The sequence below is a fragment of the Ursus maritimus genome, unplaced genomic scaffold, assembly GCF_017311325.1.
Source record: "Ursus maritimus isolate PB19 unplaced genomic scaffold, ASM1731132v1 scaffold_36, whole genome shotgun sequence".
NCBI classification, from domain to species: Eukaryota; Metazoa; Chordata; class Mammalia; order Carnivora; family Ursidae; genus Ursus; species Ursus maritimus.
Genome location: NW_024426230.1, coordinates 8,701,740 through 8,723,223, shown reverse-complemented (window position 1 = coordinate 8,723,223; position 21,484 = coordinate 8,701,740). Strand labels below are relative to the sequence as shown.

The following is a 21,484-nucleotide window of genomic DNA, read 5'->3' as shown; positions in this document are numbered from 1 at the left end:
TGAAAACACAGCCTCTTCCTGATGACCAGATGGCCCAGCAAATTTAATCACTTCAAGCACTGCACACTTCCTCCCCACCACCCTCCATGGCGGAGAAACCAGAAGCACACTCCTTATTCCTCCCAGATGCCAACCTCTCTTGAGAGCTTCCCTCAATCATTATTTTTTAAAAACCAGAGCAATGGAGTTGGGAGAAACCAATATTTCTTTAAAGCCATAAAATAAAACAAATCTTTCAGAGGAGAGAAAGAGTAAGTGAATAAATGAGTCAAAGTGATACTCTTCATTAATATTTAACTCAACAAGGACACCACTTACATTTATTCTAACTTATCTGGTATAGTTGTGTTTAAATTAAAATTTCCTTTCAAATTTATATCGTGGTCTTCGGTGAGTAAAGCAAAGAAATTCTGGTGGATAACAGGGTAATATGAATAGAATCTTACATCAGTTGATATCTACTTAATACTGTGGACTGTTTCAGCTAATAAAAGCTTATCATGATTCCTGACTTTCTTTGGGTATATTTTCCTTTGATAGTCTTACATAGGTAAGTTTATTAAACTTTCCAAACCTGTTTCTTCCACCTGAAAAAAATGAGTACCTTAGGCTTACCAATATATGAAAATAATAGAGGGAAAGAAATTCATATTGGTATGGCACATTCCAGCACAGATAAATTTTTTAAAAAGATTTTATTTATTTTTGAGAGAGAGAGCGAGAGAGCGAACAAGAGCACAAGCAGGGGGAGGGGCAGAAGGAGCAGCACACTCCCCTACTGAGCAGGGAGTCCGATGCAGGACTTGATCCCAGGACCCTGGGATTGTGACCTGAGCCCAAGGCAGACCCTTAACTGACTGAGCCACCCAGGCGCCCTCCAGCACAGATAAATTAACTATACCAAAGGAGATTTCCTCCCACAGTTTGCTCTCTTATATCATAGTGAAATCAACCTTCACGTCCCTCCTCAACCCAGTTTTGAAGATGGTAACTAATGCTCTTATTTACATGGATATTGGTGACTCCTTCTCTTACTGCTTAAAATAATAACATGTTAAGTTGCTATGAATTGTCAAGGAAAATTAGTCTGCAACAGGGATTTTTATTAACAGAATTGTGAAGTGAAACCAAAACTGAAGTGGTAGCACCTATTCAGCATTTGGAAAAGATGCTCTTAGAAAATGTGCAAGCAAGTCACATCCACACTTGTTTCTAAAAGCTCAGGACACTAAAGTGTTCTAAAAAGCATGGCAATAAAGCCATCATTCAGAAATAAAAGTGGATTATACAGGTTCCAGATGAAATGCTTAGATGGCAGATTTTTTCCTCTCTTTCCAGTGCCTCATTTTACATTTAAAAAAAAAAAAAAAGCAACTTGACTTACATAGCTCCTGTGTCTTACTCTCTACTAACAGGAAGTGATTATAATGAAGCTCCATTTTTGATATTCCTTGCAAAATGTAATTAATTGGAAGCCTTAGACAGATGCAAAAATCTTGTTTATGCAAAAATTCCTCCCCAGAAAGGATGAGAAATTTCCCTGATCCAACAGAAAACAATTAGTCGCTAATTCAAGACAGTAAAAACTTTTCTCTCCTCATCACAAAAAGACATAAACTAATGAAAGGTTTTGATATTTTTGCTTGTTGGTGATTTTATGCACACCAATTATAAAAATTGGTTAGTGTGGAGGAAGACTAAGTAATGTTAAGTGTTTCAAGCGACAGTCTGAACAGTAATTAAAGATTAAGGAGCTAGGTTCAGAGCATTGTTTTTTCCTCTTCCAAGAAACACATTGAGCCTGGAATTTGAACTAAAGGGTCACAGAATATTTACTTTAAAACTTTCTAGTCAGTAGAAGAAACACTTCCTTGGTGCAAAGGCGCAAACATGACCTAATATTCCCTATAAATCTTGAGCAAGGAAAATAGGATGTAATAGGGGGGGAAAAAAAGCCCAGATTTTAGTTCCTAAAATAAACTTTATGCAATCACAGGAAGTATTTAGATCTCTTTTTTTCCTCCTCTTGCAGGAAAATGAAACAATCTCTGGGCCACAGGAAATAACACAAGTTTTAGAAAATCCCTGTGGTATGAGAGAAAAAAACTTCAAGTGGATCTTTTCTGAGTCCCATAGATGACGTAAAGGACAACAGATGTTCAAAGACTCAGGGACTTCAACAAGAAGTAATTGGTTTGTACTGGCAAGGGGGACAACTCCATCTGAGGTGCAGGGAAATAGGACAGCACAGAGTCACACACATAACACTACAATCAATATTGTCTGCACACAACTGGCTCTGGGCTTCATTTTGGCAAAAAGAGCAACTGCAAGAAGAGTAATGAGGACAAGCAGTACAGAAGAAAGGTGGAGTGGTGGTGGGAGGGGGACGGCGGAAAGAAGAGAAGGGGTGGGACTATTTTATTTTAGGTTGCCGACAGAATTTACTAAAACCAAGTAAAAATATGGTCATGTCAATAATTGATAGGACAATTTCAGAAAAATCAACTCATTAATTGCAGATATAACGTATATGCAAAAATTCATATCATAATATAACTGGGTAGGAGAAAAGGTTTATAATGTTTTAATTAAATTTAATTACAGGTGTCAAAAGAATAAATCCTGTGAAATCTACTTCCTGCCTTAAAACTATTTTCTCTTAGAATACCCGGTTAGGAAGGCAGTTTTGGCATTGCTTCATAGGGCACATTAGTAGGCAAACATTTTTAAATCTCATAGAAGACTTATCAGTAAAATCCTTCTCAGAATGAAAGGTCAAAAGGTGGTTTATGTAGCCTAAATCAGGAAGAATTTCAGATTTTGTAGAAATTTCTTCTCCCTTTGTGGCTTTAATGCAAAAAGAGAGTCCACAAAACTTTCTGAAGACCATCTGTGTTATGACATTCCATGACCACACCCTGAATTTAACAGGTCTTACATAGGATAATGAAATAAATTGCATTTAGATTAAAAATGCAGTTTTACATGACTGTAGACTACTGGATTTTGGCAAGAGTAATTAGGCAGAATGAACTGTTTAATCATTAAGTGTCAAAACATATATTTTACTCCCTTATACTCTTCTGTTTATAATCCCACTGCCATAACCCTTCTCCCAGCCCTGGGCTTATGGTTACTCCTGTGATGGTTTTCCAGCTAGTCTCCCTGTTTTCCCTGACTTCGTTATTGAATGTCCCTCCCTTGCACCCATACCCCATCACTGCCGTCACCTCACTTCCTACATGTGGCTGGGTCCATTTTTTTAAAAATGTGCCTTCTATAAGTCACTGCCTGAGTCAAGAAGCCATGAGAGCCAGTTTCTGGGTAACCTTACAGAGATAGCGAACTCATGCATATACAAATGCGTGCGTGTGTTTTAATGCAAATCGTAGCATTATACACACACTTCTTTTAACAATATAATCCAGTTGTCATTCCATTCAGAATATATAGGGTTGCTTTGTTCTTTTATAATGCTGCATTGTACTCTACTGCGTGGCTGCTCTACAATTTATTTAATAAGCCTCTGTGGAAGGAAAATAGGTGGTTGAGTGAGTAGAAGGACAAAATATATTTTTTCTCCAAATTATAATTTTTAAGGTTATATTTCATTCAAAGAATATGTACAAGTGGGGCACCCAGGTGGCTTAGTTGGTTAAGCGTCCGACTCTGCACTGGGCATGGAGCCTGCTTGAGATTCTCTCACTCTCCCTCTGCCCCTCCCCGTCTCTCTCCCCTTTTCTCTCTCTCTCAAAAAAAAAAAAGTACAAGTGAGCTAAGAAATAAGATAATACTTATGACCCCACTCACCCTCCCAAAACAACTAGTTTACCAAAACTTTGTGTTCCTTTCCTGCCTCATCCCCCACTGACACCCTAGAAGTAACAATTACCTGATTTTAATGTTTGTCATTCCCACAGGTTTTTAGGAAAATTTAATCACATGTATATATGACTATTCTCATATATATCTTGAGTTTTTTTGAACTTTATAAAATGGTATACTATAGTCTTTCATAACTCGCCATTTTCACACATTATGTTTCTAAAATTATCCATTTTTATAAAGAGCTGCAGTTCATTATACTCTTGCATAATATTCTATTGTATGACTATACTACGAAGAATTTATCCACTTTTTTGTTACTGGACATTTGGGTTACTTGCAGATTTTTGCTACTCTGAACAGTACTGCTATGAACATTCTTTTTTTTTTTTTTTTTTAAAGATTTTATTTTTATTTATTCGACAGAGATAGAGACAGCCAGTGAGAGAGGGAACACAAGCAGGGGGAGTGGGAGAGGAAGAAGCAGGCTCATAGAGGAGGAGCCTGATGTGGGGCTCGATCCCATAACACCTGGATCACGCCCGGAGCCGAAGGCAGACGCTTAACCGCTGTGCCACCCAGGCGCCCCTTCTATGAACATTCTTATGTGTGTCTTCTGCACATGTGCAAGAAATCCTCTAGGAAACACCCAGAGCAGAGTAGTAAGGTCCGTGACTGTAATATTGTAACAACGTGTTCTCCAGAGTGGTTGTTTACCACTTTACCAGCAATGTCTCAGACACAGCCCTTTCAACACTTTTTCTAAGACTTCTTAATTTTTACAATCTAGTGCGTTTACAACAGCATCTCATTGGTTTTGCCTTGTATCTTCCTGATTACTACTGGTATTGAGGTTCTTTTGTTTATTGGCCATTCATATTTTCTCTTCCATGAAATACCTGTTTTGTTTCTATTGCCTGATTTTCAATTTGGTCATTCCTTTTTTTCTTATTGATTTATTTGTAGTTGTTCTTGCATTATTCCAAATAACTAATTACAGGTGCTGCAATATGTTCTCCCAGTCTACAGTTTTTCTCATTTTCTATATGTCTTTTGCTGAAAAGACATTCTTAATTTTAATGCAGCCAAATTTATCAATCTTCTATGATTAGGGCTGTTTGTATCTTGTTTAAGAGATTCTTCCCTCCTAAGGTCACAAAGGACCCATCTTTTCTTCAAAATTTTATAATTTTACCTCTTAAAGTTGATTTGATATGGCATGAGGAAGGGATCCATTGTTTTCCATATAGATAACCAGTTGTCCCAGCACTGTTTCCCCCATCTGCAATGCCTATTTTATCATAAATCAAATGTTCAAATATGTACAGACTATTTCTGGGCTCTCTTATCTTGTTAATTTTTTATTCTTGTGTTAACAACAAACTGTCTCAATTACTATAAATTCATAGTAAGTTTTGATATCTAGTAAAGCAAGTTGATTTTCTCCTTCTCCTCCTCTTCTTCCTTCTCATTTTCTTATACAGGACTTTCTCAGATATTCTTGCATCTTTGCTGTTCATATAGATATTTCAATCGGATTGTTAGGCTTTATTAAAACAGACAATTATTTTTCATGTTATACCTTTTACATTTTGTCTGGAAGGCATGTATTATAAATAAAAATAATTTTTAAAAATCTTATGACTGACCATTGTGTCAAGGTCAATCTGCACTTGTCATTTAAGGCCCTATGTAATTGATTAGTTTTCCATCCTATTATCCATTACTTCCAAATAGGAAACTACATCTCTAAATAGGCTAGTTTTTCCAAAGCTCCCTCATGTAAGCCACAGTCAGCCCACTTATACCCCATCCCTGCTCATATTATTTCCTCCTCCTATTAAACCACCTATTCTTCAAACCAGATTGCAGATCTTTCTCCAATCCAGTTCCCTAAAATTACAAATGTACTTAAAGTCAGAGTTTGGCTCTTATTAGTTTTAACTTTTGTGATAGTTAAGTGTCCTCAATAAAAAAAAAAAGTATGAGAATTATGAGCTTCCTAGGGGCAACTATGGGCTACAAAAGAGTTGAAGACATATTTTTGATGGGCTCTTTTCCATGTTAAATGGATTTTAGACTGATCACTGTTGTCGACCTTTGGGTCCAGTTACAATAAGGCCTTTTTATTTGGATACGTTGTCTTGCTTTTGTATTTGATCTAGGTGGGTAACTATGATTAGTGAACTACAAGAGAAAGCCAGTGCTTAATGGAATTCATTTGCAAGGGACTTTTACAACATAATTTGAAAATACCTTCCTCAGCAGAGACAGGCTAATAACATGTTCTTGTAGTAGTTTACAATGTATCTGTATAGCTCTCCATCTGAAGAGATGATAAAGAAACAAGTGTGTGAACCATAATTAAATCCATTAGGCACAGTGTGAGAAATAATGTTTAAACAACAGTTCAACAGCAGCAACACTCTTATTTCAAAATCTTTTCTAATGCTTGAAACAGATGTAGTTGAAGATAATTTATTGTTCCTATTTTATTTCTCAATTAAAATAATAAAAATTCACTTTGTAGAAGACAACTAATGTTCGTGTAATGGCCCAAACTAATTTGCAGTAGTATAAAAATTACCAAAGGCATAAGGTATGAATGAGCTGAAATAAAACCCAAAAACTATGTGCAAATAATGAATCATGGAACACTACATCAAAAACTAAGGATGTACTGTATGGTGACTAACATAATAAAAAATTATTATTTAAAAAAAGAACTATGAAACTTGATTACAAATAATAAAGAGCAAGAAAATAGTTTGAAAAAATCTTCAAATAAATGACCGCTTTTTGTCTTTTTTTATTAAAGGATATTCTTTTTTGCATTAAACATCTTTTACGTATTGGCCAACTTAACTGTTGTTACAAACCTGACATTCCTGGGGATGAAAGTCAGGTACTTTTCAATTAATAAGGTGGAAGTATAGCACATCGTTATTTATATAGGTCATTCAATTTCAGAGTTTAACAAGATTTTCAAAGCACTGATACGCTTTACACTGAAGACTGGATTTAAATGTTATATAAGTACAGGTTTCTGATTCGGAAAGTGGTCTATGACCAAGTTCTATTGTCACTATATTCAATGGAAACTTTAAGCCAAGTTATTTAAAAATAGTTTTAAATGTGAAAACAACTTGCTGCTTCAGATCACATAATAGGATGTGGCAGAAGAAAGGAAAGAAAGCAAGTAACTGAATTGATTATCCTTCAAGTTTCAACCTGAAATCTAAATATCGATAGTCATTCGAACTAGCTCAAGAGAGAATGTTCACCTAGTTTTCAATAAGCTTTCTTAGAGAGAAAAAAATGAGAGTTTGAAAAAGGGATTTGAAAATAACCATATATGGAATTGTGACATGTTAGTCATTTGAAAAGGGTTATCTTCTCATAAATATACTATTCTGAAAAGTATAATCCAGTTATCAGAAAGCAATTTATTACTGCACCATTCTTTTTTTTATAACTTTATTGTGGTATAACTAACGCACAATAAACTCCACATACTTATTTATTTATTAAATTTTTACTTATTTTAGAGAGAGAGAGAAAAGGGCACACAAGCAGGGGGAGGGGCAGAGGGACAGAGAGACTCTCAAGCAGGCTCCCTGCTGAGCACGGAGTTCGATCTCATGACCCTGAAACCATGACCTGAGTCAAAACTGAGTTTGCTGCTCAACCAACTGAACCACCCAGGTGCCCCAAGCTGCACATATTTAAAGTGTACAAGTTGATTGGTTTTGGCCACAGTATATACTGTGAAACCTCAGTATAGTCAAGTTATTGAACATTTCTATCACTTCCCTAAGTTTCCTTATTCCTTTTTAATCCTTCCCTCCCTCCATCCCTTTCTTCCTCAACACCCATGTCTAGGCAACCACTGATTTACTTTTCAAGTAGTTAAGTACACATTTTCTAGAAATTATATAAATGGAATTATACAGGGGTGCCTGGGTGGTGGATCAGTTGAGCGTGGGACTCTTGGTTTCCACTCAAGTTGTGATCTCAGGTTGTGGGATGGAGCCCTGCGTGGGGTTCCATGCTCAGCGAGGAGTCTGCTCGTCCCTATCCCTCTGTTCGTCCCCCGGCTCACACTCTCTGTTGTTCACTCTCTCTCTTTAATAAACAAATAAAATCTTAAAGAAAAATAAATGGAATTATAGAGGTTCCACTTTTTTTTGTGCACCACTTTTCCTCAGCATTGATTTATTAATATGGTATCAATAACTCATTCCATTTGATTCTATGAAGTATTCTACTGCACAGATAGAGCAAATCTGTTGTGTCCATTCACCATTTGGTGCACATATGAGTTGTTCCCAGCTTTTGGATATTATAATCAAAACTGGTAGGAATTTATCTTTTTATTTATAGATAAGTCTTCAGGGGATATATGTTTTGTTTCTCTTGGGTAAATATGTAGGAGCAGAATAGTTAGAATTGCATGTTAGTGCATGTTTAACTCTTTTAGAATATGCCAGACTGTTTTCCAAATGTAAATGTACCATTTTACATTTCCATCAACAGTGTATGAGATAGAATTCCAGTGGATCCATATCATCGCCAAGAGTTGGTGTGGTCAGTCTTCTCCACTGTAGCCACTATTGTGGCTGTGTAGTGGTATCTCATTGCAGGGTTTTGTTTTGTTTTGGGGGCTTTTTTGGGCATTTTTCTAGTGACTAAAGATGTTGAGCATTTTTCATGTTATTTTTCAGTGGTATCTCTTTCTTGTTGAAGTCTCCAGGGAAATCCTTTGCCCATTTTAAAATTAGGGTTTTTTTTTTTTTTTTTTGGTCTTTCTAACAGGTTGTAAGAGTTCTTTATATAGTTTAGACACAAATTCTTTGTCAGATATGTTTTATAAATGTTTTCTCTTAAGTCTGAAAATTGTCTTCCCTTAACTGTGTTTTTAAATACTTCTTTTAATTTTTATGAAGTACAATTTAACCTTTTCTTCTATAGTTTTATAGTGATTTTTCTACGTTCCTTTTAAGAAATCTTTGACTAACTTAAGATCATGAAGGTTTCCTCTTATGTTTTCCTTCTAGAAGTTTCATGGTTTTAGATTTCGTATTTAGTTATATGATCCATTTTAATTTTTGTAGATATGTAGGTATAAAGTTTCATTTCTTTGCAAAAGACTGTCTCATTGTTAGAGCACAGATGCTGAAAACATTATCTATTCCTCATCAAATTGCCTTGGCACCTTTACTGAAAATCAAGTTATCATATCAGTTTATGTCTATTTCTAAACTCTCTATTCTGTTCCATGGATCTATATGTCTATCTTTACATCAAAACCACAATGTCTTGATTACTGTAGCTTTATAAAAAGTCTTGAAATCAGGTAATTTATGTCCTCTGACTTTAACCTTCTTTTTTCAAAACTGTTTTCACTGTCCTAGACCCTCTTTATTTCCATATAAATTTTAGACCCAAGTTGTCAACTTTAGCAAGAGAGTCTCCTGGGAATTTAATTGGAATTGCATTGGATATAGTTCCATCTGAGGACAGATGTCTTAACAATATTAAGTATTCCAAACCATGAACGTGATCGCTCACCATTTATATAAGTTTTCTTTGATTTCTTTTATCAGTGTTTTGTATTTGTCCACATATCTTAGATTTATATCTAAATATTTAATGTTTTTTGTGCTATTATAAATTGCACTTTTTTTCAACTTCCAATCATTCATTGCTAGTATATAGGAATAAAATTGATTTTTGTATATTAACCTTGTATACTGCAACACTGCCTAATTGACTTCTTAGTTCTAGTTACCTTTTTGTCTATTTTGGGGGATTTTTCTCCATAGACAATCATGTCATCTGTGAAAGAAGACACTTATATTTCTTCCTTTCCAATCTATATGCTGTTATTTCTTTTTCTATTGCACTGATAAAACCTCCACTATGATATTGAATAAAAGTGGTGAGCTTGGACAACCTTGCTTTGGTCCCAATCTTAGAAGGAAAGTAGTGTTTCACCATTAGTTATGATGTTAGCTGTAAATTTTTTTGTAGACACTTTCTGTCAGGTTGAAAAGTTGTCTTTTATTCCTTGTTTGCTGAGAATTGTTACATAAATAAATACTAATTTTGTCATTTGCTTTTTATGCATCTATTAGGATAAACATATGGTGTTTTTTCTTTAGTCTGTCTGTTCTTTAATCTGTTATTTACATTGATTGATTTTCAAATGTTTAAGCAACCTTGCATTCCCAGGATAATGACCTCTTGGTCACAATGTATTATTCTTTTTATACATGATGGATTCAATTAAACAATATTTTGTTTAATATTTTGTATCTATGGTTATGAGGAATATTTATCTGTAGTCTTCTTGTACTGTCTTTGGTTTAGTTATCAGGGTAATGCTGGCTTCAAAAAATGAGCTAGGAAGTGCTCCTTCCTCTTCTGTCTTCTGGAAGAGTTTCTACAGAACTAGCATTATTTCTTCCATAAATGTTGGTACATATTCTTCCAGTGATGACATCCAGGGATGGGGATTACTTTTTTGATTCTTAACTACAAATTACATTTCTTTACATAATTTATGACTATTCAGGTCATCTACTTCTTGAATAAGCTTTGGTAGTATTTTTCAAGGAATTTGTCTATTTCATCTGCGTTGTCAATTTTATGGGCATAAAATTGTTTGTAATAGCTCCTTTTGTACTTTTAATGTCTGTAAGATCTTAGTAATATATCCTCTTTCATTCCTGATGTTGGTAATTTAAGTCTGACTGTCTCTCTTCTAAATGAGTCTGGCTAGAGGTTTGTCTGTTTTGTTCACTTTTCAAAACACCAGCTTTTGATTTCACTGATTTTCTCTACTGCTTTTCTTAATTTCATTTGTTGCCTTTTTTTTTTTTCTGTTTGTTTGGGTTTAACTTACTCTTCTATCTCCAGGTTCTTAATAGAGAAGATTATTTCATTGATAGATTTTGTCTTTTCTAGAGTAAGCATTTAATGCTGTAAGTTTTCCTGTAAGCACTATTTTAGGTGCATACCACAAATTTTGATGTTTTATTTCCCCTTTCAGTCTGTCAAAATATTTTATAATTTCCCTTCTTCCTTCCTTTTTGACATATGGGTAATTTAGAATTATTTTATTTCCAGATACTTAGAGGTTTCCAGGTATCTTTTTGCTATTGAATTTGATTTAATTCTTATGGTAAGATAACATGTTTTATGCGATTTTAGCTATTTTAAATGTTGATGTATGTTTTACAACCCAGAATATGGTTTATTTTGGTGAACGTCCCATGTGCCCTTGAAAATAATATATATTCTGTTGTTTTGGGGAGAAGTGGTCTATAAATGTTGATCATTGCTTAGGTCTTCTAATACTTAGTGTCTGTCCTTGTTCCATCAATTACTGAGAGAGGAGTACTGAAATCTCTAACTCTGATTATAGGTTTGTCTGTTTTTACTTTTAGTCTCATCAATTTTTGCTTCCTATATTTCAAAGCTATTTTGTTAGGTGGACACATATTTAGGATTGTTACATCTTCTTGGCTACTTACCACCTTTATCATTATGTAATTTTCAGTCCTGGTAATGTGCCTTGTTCTGAAGTCTACTGTGTGTGATAATACTACAGCCATTCTACTTTTCTTTAGATCAATGTTTACAATTTATGTCTTTTCCATCTTTTACTTTGAGTTTATTTGTATCGTTATATTTAAAATGGATTTTTTGTAGACAGTATATAGCAGGATCTTGCTTTTTTATCCAATCTGATAATCTCTGTCTTTTAATTTGTATGTTTCGAACATTTGCATTCATTGTAGTTATCCGTATGTTTAGATAAAAATCTGCCATCTTGCAAGCTGTTTTCTATTTGTTCTATCTGCTCTTTGTTCCTTTTATACTTTCTATTTCTGCTTGCTTTTGGATTAAAGATTTATGATTCAATTTTATCGCCATTACTGGTTTATTATTATTATTATTTTTTTAAAGATTTTATTTTATTTATTTGACAGAGACAGCCAGCGAGAGAGGGAACACAAGCAGGGGGAGTGGGAGAGGAAGAAGCAGGCTCCCAGCAGAGGAGCCTGATGTGGGGCTCGATCCCAGAATGCCGGGATCACGCCCTGAGCCAAAGGCAGACGCTTAACGACTGTGCCACCCAGGCGCCCCTACTGGTTTATTATTTAACCCCATTTTTTTTTAAAAAGGTAATTATTTAAAATTTACAGTATTTGGCTTTAATTAATATTTCAAATAGTATTAAATACCTTTCCTCATATAGTATAAGAATCTTATAATAGTATACTCCAAATATATTCCTCTCATCTTTTGTGTTGTTTTCATGTATTTTATCTTTATATATGCTATAAATCCACAATATATTGCTATTATTTTGTATTTAGACAATTGTCTTTTAAGATGATTAAAAATAAGATAATAAGTACTTTTTAAAAAGATTTTACTTATTTATTTCAGAGACAGCACAAGATGGGGAGGGGGGCAGTGGGAGAGGGAGAAGCAGGCTTTCAGCTGAGCAGGGAGCCTGATGAGGGGCTCAATCCCAGGACCTTGGGACCATGACCTGAGCTGAAAGCAGATGCTTAACTGACTAAGGTACCCAGGCACCTCAAAACAATAAGTACTTTTTATGTTTATCTTTATTTTAACCATTTTCAGAGATCTTCAGTTCTTTTGTATAGATCAAAGTTTCCATCTGGTGTTCTACTCCCTCTGCCTGAAGAATTTCCTACAGCATTTATTGTAGTATAGTCTGCTATTAACGAATTCCCTCAGCTTTTGTAAAAAAAAAAAAAAGTTTCTCCTTTTTCTCTTTTTTTAAAAGATTTATTTGAGAGAGAGAGAGAGAGAGAGAGAGCGCATGAGTAGGGAGAAGGGCAGAGGGAGAGATTCTTCAAGCAGACTCCCCACTGATCACGGAATGTGACGCAGGGCTAGATCCCACAACCCATGAGATTATGACCTGAGCCAAAACCTAGAGTGGGATGCTTAATCAACTGAGCTATCCAGGTGCCCCAAGTTTTTCCTTTTTGAATGTTATTCTCACTGGCATAGGATTCTGGATTGGCAGTTTTTTAAATTTCAGTACTTTATTAATGTCTCTCCATTGTTATATGCCTTCCTGTAATTCATATTTTTGTTGTCTGTATGTAATGTGAATTTTTCCATTTACTGCCTTTAAGATTTTCTTTTTATCTTTGTTTTTCCAGCAGTTTCAATCTGTTATTTGTTTTAAAAATCCCACTTGGGGCCTTCTGAGCTCTGTAAATGTTCCAGTTTTTTACCTCCCATTTTATCAAGAGAATTCTTAGCAGTTCTCTCTTAAAATATTTTGTCTGTCCCAGTGTTCCTTTCTTCTTATGAGATGGCAATTTATTCTCAGCTCTTGCTCACACATGCACACATATGTCTGTGTGTAACTTTATTCTTTGTCCTTCAATCTGAGTAGTTCCTATTTACCTACATCCAAGTTCACTGATTATTTCTTCATCTGTCAAGTTTTACTGATGAGCCCAAAGGCATTCTTGATCTCTGTTACTGTTTTTTTTTCTTCCAGCATTTCTATTTTATTTGTTCTTATGCTTTCCATCTGTCTCTGAAATTCTGCATGTGCTCAAGCATGTTGTCCACATTTTCCTTTAAACCCTTTAACATATTAATCATGAACATTCCTTATTTGATATTACAAACATGAGTCATCTGAGTCATCTTTGTGTCTGATTCTGTTTAGTGCTTTGTCTTTTGATAACGGGTTGATTTTTCTTGCTTTTTACGTCCTATAATTTTTAAATATTTTTTAATTATTGAAGTATAGTTGAAATACAATGTTATATTAGTTTTAGGGGTATAACATGGTGATCCAACAATTCTATATGTTACTCAATGCTCATCATGTAAGTGTAGTCACCATACAAAATTATTACAATATTATTGACTATATTCTCTATGCTGTACTCTTAATTTCTATGACTTATTTATTTTATTAACTGGAGGTTTGTACCTCTTATTCTTTACCTATCTCACCCATCCCTCTACCCCACTCCCCTCTGGAAATCACCAGTTTGTTCTTTATATCTATGAGTCTGTTTCTATTTTCTTGTTTGTTCACTTGTTTTGTTTTTCAGATTCCACATATAAGTAAAATTATATAGTATTTGTCTTTCTCTGACTTATTTCACTTAGCATAATACAGGTGTACCCCTGTAGTCACAAATGGCAAAAAAATCTCATTCTTCTTTATGGCTAATATTCCATATCTCTCTCTCTCTCTCTCTCTCTCTCTCTCTCTCACACACACACACACACACACACACACACACACACATCATATTACATCAATCTTCTTTATCCATTCATCTATCAGGGGACACTTAGGTTGCTTCTATTATCTTGGCTATTGTAAATAATGCTGCAATAAACAAAGCGGTACATGTATCTTTTCAAATTAATGTTTTCATTTTCTTAAGGCAAACACCCAGTAGTGGAATTATTGGATAGTATATTTCTATTTTTAATTTTTTGAGGAACCTCATACTGTTTTCCATGGTGGCTGCACCAATGTACATTCCTATTAACTGTGCATGAAGGTTCCCTTTTCTCTACTTCCTTGCCAACATTAGTTATTTTTTGTGTTTTTGATACTAGCCATTGTGACATGTGTGAGTTATTAGTACAGTTTTGATTTGCATTTCCCTTGTGGTTAGTGATGTTGGCATCTTCTCATGTACCTGTTGGTCATCTCTAAGTCTTCTTTGGGAAAGTTATCTATTCAGGTCCTTTGCCTATTTATAATCAGATTTTTTTTTTTTTGCAGTTGAGTTGTATATACTTTGAATATTTATCTCTTATTGAATATATCATTTGCAAATATTTTCTCCCATTTAGTAGGGTGCCTTTTTGTTTTGTTGATGGTTTCCTCTGCCATGCAAGAGCTTTCAATTTTGGTGTAGTCCCATTAGTTTTATTTTTGCCTTTGTTTCTCTTGTCGGAGGAGACGCACCCATAAATATGTTGCTAAGATCAATGTCCAAGAAATTACTGCCTACGTTTTCTTTTAGGAGTTTATGGCTTCAGTTCTCACATTTAGGTCGTTACTCCATTTTGAGTTTATTTTTATGTATGGTGTAAGAAAGTGATCCAGTTTTCCCAACACCATTTATTGAAAAAAACTTTCTTTTTGTCATTGTATATTCTTTCCTCCTTTATCATATAAGTATGGATTTATTTCTGGGCTTTTTATCCTGTTCCATGGACCTATGTGACTATTTTTTTATGCCAGTACCATACTGTTTTGATTACTGTAACTTTGTAGTGTACCTTAAAATCTGGGACTGTGATACCTCTAGCTTTGCTCTTCTTTCTCAAGATTGCTTTGGCTATTTAGGGTCTCTTGTGGTTCCCTGAGAATTTTAGGATTATTTGTTCTAGTTCTGTTGTCTTATAATTGTTTACACTGAATGCTGGACATCATGTGTAGGATAGTAAAAATGGAGGTAAATAGTATTTATGGCTGAAAATGTGCATGACTCTTCTTTTGTTAGAAACTTAACGTACAGATCTGTTTATTTAGTCAGAAATTCATCTTATTTAGGTTTTGTTGTTTTATGGTTACCTTCAGTACACCAGTGGCTTCAAATCCCTCTGGTATTACTTTGTGCATAAACTGAAGGATGGGTTGGCTCTACTCTTAGCTTTTCACATCTCTATTCATAGTCTTTAACCCTCCTCCACCAGTTGACACTGCTAATATTTGATACTTAGTGCTTGCTAGCTTGCAGTGGGGCAGGGAATTCTCTGTTGTTTTGATCCAGCCTTAGCTCAGATAAGCCCTATGCCCCTGAATCTTGGTGAATGGGCTTTCTCAGTGATACCAACTCTCCCCTCAGTGATACCACCCCTCCTCTCAGGGATAGGATGTCTTTAGTGGCCAGAGTCAGGATGACTTCTGTTCTCCCCCATGATTGTGTGTGGGGGGGTTCTACTTCCCCTCCTGCAGTTACAATGGGTCTTCATCTGAGGACAGCTTTACTACCCTCTCCTAGTGACTTATTGGTGTTTGTTCCACAGGGAAGGAGAGTCAGGCGAGGTTCTTCTCAAACCATCAACTACTCTCCTTCTCCAGGCCTATACTACTCAAGAAGGCTTTCTCTAGTCCCTTGCTCCATGCTCAATTCTTCTCTTAGGCACCCTGTGAGGTCCACAGAGAAAAGCCTATGAGTGGATGCAAACTCCCTTCCGTTAGCAGCTTCTAGGGGTTCTAGTTTCTCTGCTATCCCACACTTAGTTTCAGCAATTTGTTAAAATTTTTCACTGGATTTTTCTTACCTGATATTGTTGGGAGTTTGTCATCTCTTTCTTCTGTATTTTGCCAAAGGTATACTTGCATCCTGTCTCTCCTTGAAGGGGTCTGTCTTTTCATACATTTCAGATGACTTGGCTGCAGTGTAACTTAGGATCTCTGGTGGGTTTAAGAAAAATTAAGGTTTTGTAGATCATACAGTTTTTTTCTTGTTCTAAGGGTAGTATTATGGTCTTCCTAGTCTTCTCCATCCTAAGCAAAACTGAGACTCTCTAGTAGTTTGTTGCTTTGAATGTCACATGCTGGCCCTAATATTTATATAAAAATGAAAAAAATCAAGAATTGCCAAAACATTCTTGAAGAACAACCAGGTGATGATAAACAAAACAATGACTTATTGGTGCAAAGGCAGACAAATAAACCAATGGGACAGAATAAAAGTCCAGAAACAGATCCATAGAAACAGACATTTCATTTACAACAAAGGTGGTACTGCAGAAAAGTAGAGGAAAAAGACAGTCCCAGTGGACAATTAGATAACCACAAGGAAAAAAAACCCCACAAAATACTTAAGGGCTAATAACCAAAACATAATTCCAGGTGGACTGTAGAACTAAATGTAGAAGCAAAACAATGTTAAAACTTCTAGAAATTAATATAGGGTAATATCTTCATGATCTTGGGGGCACTGCACAAAAATCAATCATTTAAAGGAAAATAATACATTTGAATATGTTAAAATTAAGATTATTTGATTGTCAAAAGACACCATTAAGACAGTAAAAGACAAATCATAATAGAGTGGGAAAGATATCTGCAACACAGAACTGACAAGGATTCATAAAACACTCCAACAACATAATAGAAAAATGGGCAAGAGATTTGACTGGACAGTACACAAAACAGGGAATCTAATTAGCCAATAAATATATGTAAAGGTACTCAACTTCATTTGTAATTGGGGAAATGCAAGTTAAAACCACAAAGAGATACCACTAAACAACTACCAATAATTCCACTCCAAGAAATAACTCAACAGAAATTTAAGTATGGAACACCAAGAAAATATGTACAAGAATGCTCAGAGCAGCACTATCTCTAAGAACAAAATATTGGAATCAATCCAAATATCCACCTACAGTGGAACGGGTAAGTTGGGTATATTCAAACAATGTAATATTCTACAGCAAATAATATGAATAATTCCTATATGCAACAGTAGATGTGGAACTCAGGAACAATACACAGCAGTTAATATAGGGCAAAATAAAAGCAATTAATATACAGCAAAATACTGTATAATTCCATTTAATATAAATTGCAAAAAATAGGCAAAACTATAGCGTCGAAGGGTACAAGCTTAGGTGTTACTACATGAGTATATGGTTAACTTTGTAAGGGAAGGAGAGGGCAGCAATTGTGAGAGAAAATACTGAGGCTTCTGTGATGTCAGTGTTGGTTTACTTCTTAACCTGGTTGGTAGTTACATGGGTGTCCACTTTGTAGATAACTGATCTATATATTTGTCTCCCATGCTTTGCTGTATATATATAGTGTGCTTCATTATAACTTCCCCCACTCCTCCCCACCCCCAGAAAGCTTCTGGCCATTGGTAAACTTATTTTTTTATTAGAAGTGTTTCCAATGGAGAGATGCAAATATCTGAATTCTATTGTACTCTTTGGTTCTGATTTTCTAGGATTCTAGAAAGGTATTTGGTATGTTTTTTGGAGTGTGGTGGTTGCGGGGGGGAATTCTTCCCCTGTAAATGAGATACACAGAATTCAGATAAAGGTAAATAATATTAGCTATATTACTGACAGAAAGCTGGATTAGAGGATATGTGACCAAAGTGGACTACCAAATGCCCAACTCCTAAATTAGATGGACTTGCCCACCCAAGTCCAAGGCAGAGATGGACAGGTTTCCCCATAGCCTGCCTCAGAAAGCTCAGGATTTGGCTGAAATCAAAGAAATGCAGACAGGAAGAAATTTACCCATAAGATGCGTCACTCCTCCTTCCCTGGCATGAAGCGAGTGGGGCAGCTTGCCTTCGCCTCTTGGAGAGTGGAATGGAAATTCTCTACACTCTATGGAAATGTGAAGAATAAGGAATAAATATTACCCTTGACAACAGGCAGACTAGCTGTGCTTGAGAGTCTATCTTTAAAGTCAGCTCTTTGAAGCTTAGCAAAGGCTGCCATAGGCTAAATTTTAGAATAAGCTTCATTCTTGCTCTTATAGCTACTTTTTCTTCTTCCACTTATGAACCTGCATATATATTCCAACTACCATCTTTTCAGTGGCTTTCCTGGAAGCATCTGCAAAGACTTGTAGGCAAGGGTAAAGGAGAAGAGAGCATGTGATTTTACATGTAGCTCTTTTCTAAGTCACGTATTTATGAGAAAAAAAAATGATCTTTCCCATTTCTCTATGAGATGTATTAAATTGGCACACAACTTTTAGTATCTCCGGAGCTTATTGAAATCATTCTTTTTCTAGGTAAAGTTAAGCCTGGTTCAAGTACCTGCTTTTTGGTATTTAGAAGTGCTCAATGATTATTTATATCCACTTTCTCTCAAAAAAATGATAAAAACACAAATATATATCTACAACTTAAAGTCACTACTTCCTTCTCACAGTGACGAAGGTTGATGACTATGTGTTCACAAATTATTTTATTCAAGATTTTAATTAGCATGGATGATTTGGCCCAAGTCATTTCAGTTCAGACACAGCAGCATGTGTTTGTTTTATTTAATTAAATTTTCATTTTTATTTTGAGGTAATTGTAGATTCACATGCAGTTGTAAGAAATAATGTGTATTCCATTGTGCCCTTCTACCCAACTTCCTCCAACAATAACATCTTGCAAAACTATATTGACATTGACACAGTCACAACACAGAATGCACTTCCATCATCACAAGGATTCCTTATGTTGCCCTTTTATAGCCACACATAATTCCCTCCCCTGAAACCCTCCCCCATTAAATTCTGGAAACCACTAATCTGTTCTCCATTTCTACAATTTTTGTCATTTCAAGAATGTTCCATAAATGGAGCCACATGGTATAAAACCTTTTAGGACCGGCTTTTTCATTCAGCATAATTCTCTGGAATTCATCCACGTTTTAACATGTATCCATAGTTTGTTCTTTTCCACTGCTGAGTAGTATTCCATGGTATGGATGTATCACAGTTTGTTTGACTATTTGCCCATTGAAAAACTCTGGGCTGTTTTTGGCTATTACAAATAAAACCTCTGTGAACACTCATGTACAGTTTTTTATGTGAACCTAAGTGCGTGAAAACATGTACAATGACATGTAACTCTTTGCCTAATTTTCTGGCTATTTAAGCCAGAGACAAAGCAAAAGATGTGAAGGTATTTGCCAAAGGTCATAGACTGCTTCTTTATCAACTAATGATTCTTATCAGCACTTGCAGCTTTATAATTATCTTGCTACCTGACCTTGGAAAGCCCCCTGAATTTCTCTGAGTCTCAACTAGACAAGATAAATGTTTTTCAAAGTATACCATTTGAAACACGAACTCCATGAAATGCTCCTAAAGGGGAGAGGGGAGGGTTTCATGGTCCAGTAAGTTTGAGGAAATGCTGAATACCATATTTCTCTTTTGAAATAAATGAATGCTCTTTGGTGTAAAAAAGGAAGGATGCAGCATCCCACTGCCCAAGTTCAAATTCCAGCTCCATCGCTTGCTAGAATAGTAATCTCCAGCGAGACACTTAACACTCCCATACCTCAGTCTTCTCATCTATAAAGTGGAGATAACAACAGTACCCCAGTACCCCACTCATATGAATGGAAGATTAATTATAATGACACAAGCAAACACTTGATAAATTGTTAACTATTATTCTATTTCCGTCATAATCAGAATCATCAAAATCATTACAATCCTGTTAAAAATACACATGTCCAGGCCCCACCCCTGCAGATGATATTCAGTAAGTCTAGGGTAAAGCCTGGTCCAGATGAAGCAGAGGTTTATTTATATTAAGAGTGTGTCCAAGATAGTCCAAGGCAAGATTTAAATCTAGACCAAACTGACTGATGGAGAGTTGTCATACTTATATCAGCACACAAATTTAGTAAATCCTTTAAATGACTAACTCTGTAGTCCTGCAAAAAAAGCACAGTTCTTTCCTGAATGGAAGGCTGGGCTTCTAACACAAACTCAGGATTCTACAAGGGGTAGTTCATTAAAAGAAAACGCAGTTCTATGCAGTTGGTACACATCAGCTTTCCAAAAATTCCTAAATGTAGCAGTTAGCATTGATATATAAAAATTTTATTTGTGAGTCATTGCATAGCACATCATATCTGAAAATAAGACATTATTTCCGTAGAAATACAAGAAAATAACTATGATTGCTATTTTTCCTGTAGGTTTCATCACCACACTGCCGATTTCCAAAAGTCTTCTTATTGTTAAGCACCAGGCAAATTTCCAGAACACCTGGGGAACTCACTTTAGAGGTGGTGGCAATCTTTTTACCACTTCTGCAGCAATCCTCAGGTAAGCTTTGGCCTGGAAAAGAAGAGACTCATTTGTTCTGTATTTCTCCCCAGAAGACATCAAATGACTCATGAACTGTTTGCCAGAGCGGTCTCCTGAACTGAATAGTGAAAAGGCCGAGTGAGATGAGGAAATTCAGCAGTGAGGGGATGCTGCTGTGCACACTGCAGGTGTGACAGGGAAGAGAGAATTTTAGATTATTTAGGGGGCAAATACTTCAAAGATGACTTTCTGAAAAAAATATTTAATACCAGCAATTACTGTTTTTAAGCTCTAATTCCCATGTCAGCAAACTAGCAACCCAGTCTAGTTGTAGAAAAATTATATCTTCCTCTTCTGACAAATTGATATCTTGAGTTCGATACTGCCAAAACTTCTTTGGCATAAGAGCTGTTAGTCATTTTAAATAGGACTATTTATCACCACCCTATGGTTTATCTTTGGAAAGCATCTTCCTCATCCCTCTGAGAATGGCATCCAGTACCAGCAGTGAGCATCTCATAGGCTCCTTCACCTGCTGAATTTTGGGTACCAGGCAAGAATTCCTGGGATCAGCTGTTACACTCTTCATCTGTGGGATCCCCCGTGCAGCCGAATACTAAGAGCAACCCCCAAGATGCAGTGGGTCACAAACTAAGCCAATGCCTACATGGTCCAGTCAGAACAATGCTCATGATATTTGCATCTTAAAAGTTTTAAATAACTGCAATGCAAATATTATTTATTTCCCCTATCTTAACTATAAAAAGTAACTGTAAGGCACAATAGTGAGATCTTCTAAAACCATTAATTTATACATTTATATACACT

At 35.6% G+C, this 21,484-nt stretch overlaps 1 protein-coding gene across 9 annotated transcripts in view; it reads right to left on the bottom strand.

Moving 5' to 3' along the window:
* The window catches only part of NUBPL (nucleotide binding protein like), a 290,856-nt gene that overhangs the window by 57,925 nt on the left and 211,447 nt on the right, over nucleotides 1-21,484 (bottom strand). For 5 of the 9 annotated variants that reach the window (XM_040620816.1, XM_040620813.1, XM_040620814.1 and 2 more), the window contains 3 exons: nucleotides 20,628-20,686; nucleotides 18,127-18,219; nucleotides 16,156-16,288 (listed from right to left, as the gene is read on the bottom strand). In XM_040620816.1, coding sequence (XP_040476750.1) covers nucleotides 18,139-18,219; nucleotides 20,628-20,686 — 140 coding nt within the window. In that variant the 3' untranslated portion in view covers nucleotides 16,156-16,288; nucleotides 18,127-18,138. Of the gene's footprint in view, nucleotides 1-16,155; nucleotides 16,289-18,126; nucleotides 18,220-19,994; nucleotides 20,687-21,484 lie in introns of those variants that run through there. The other 4 variants (XM_008710413.2, XM_008710417.2, XM_040620815.1 and 1 more) reach the window with 2 other exon arrangements.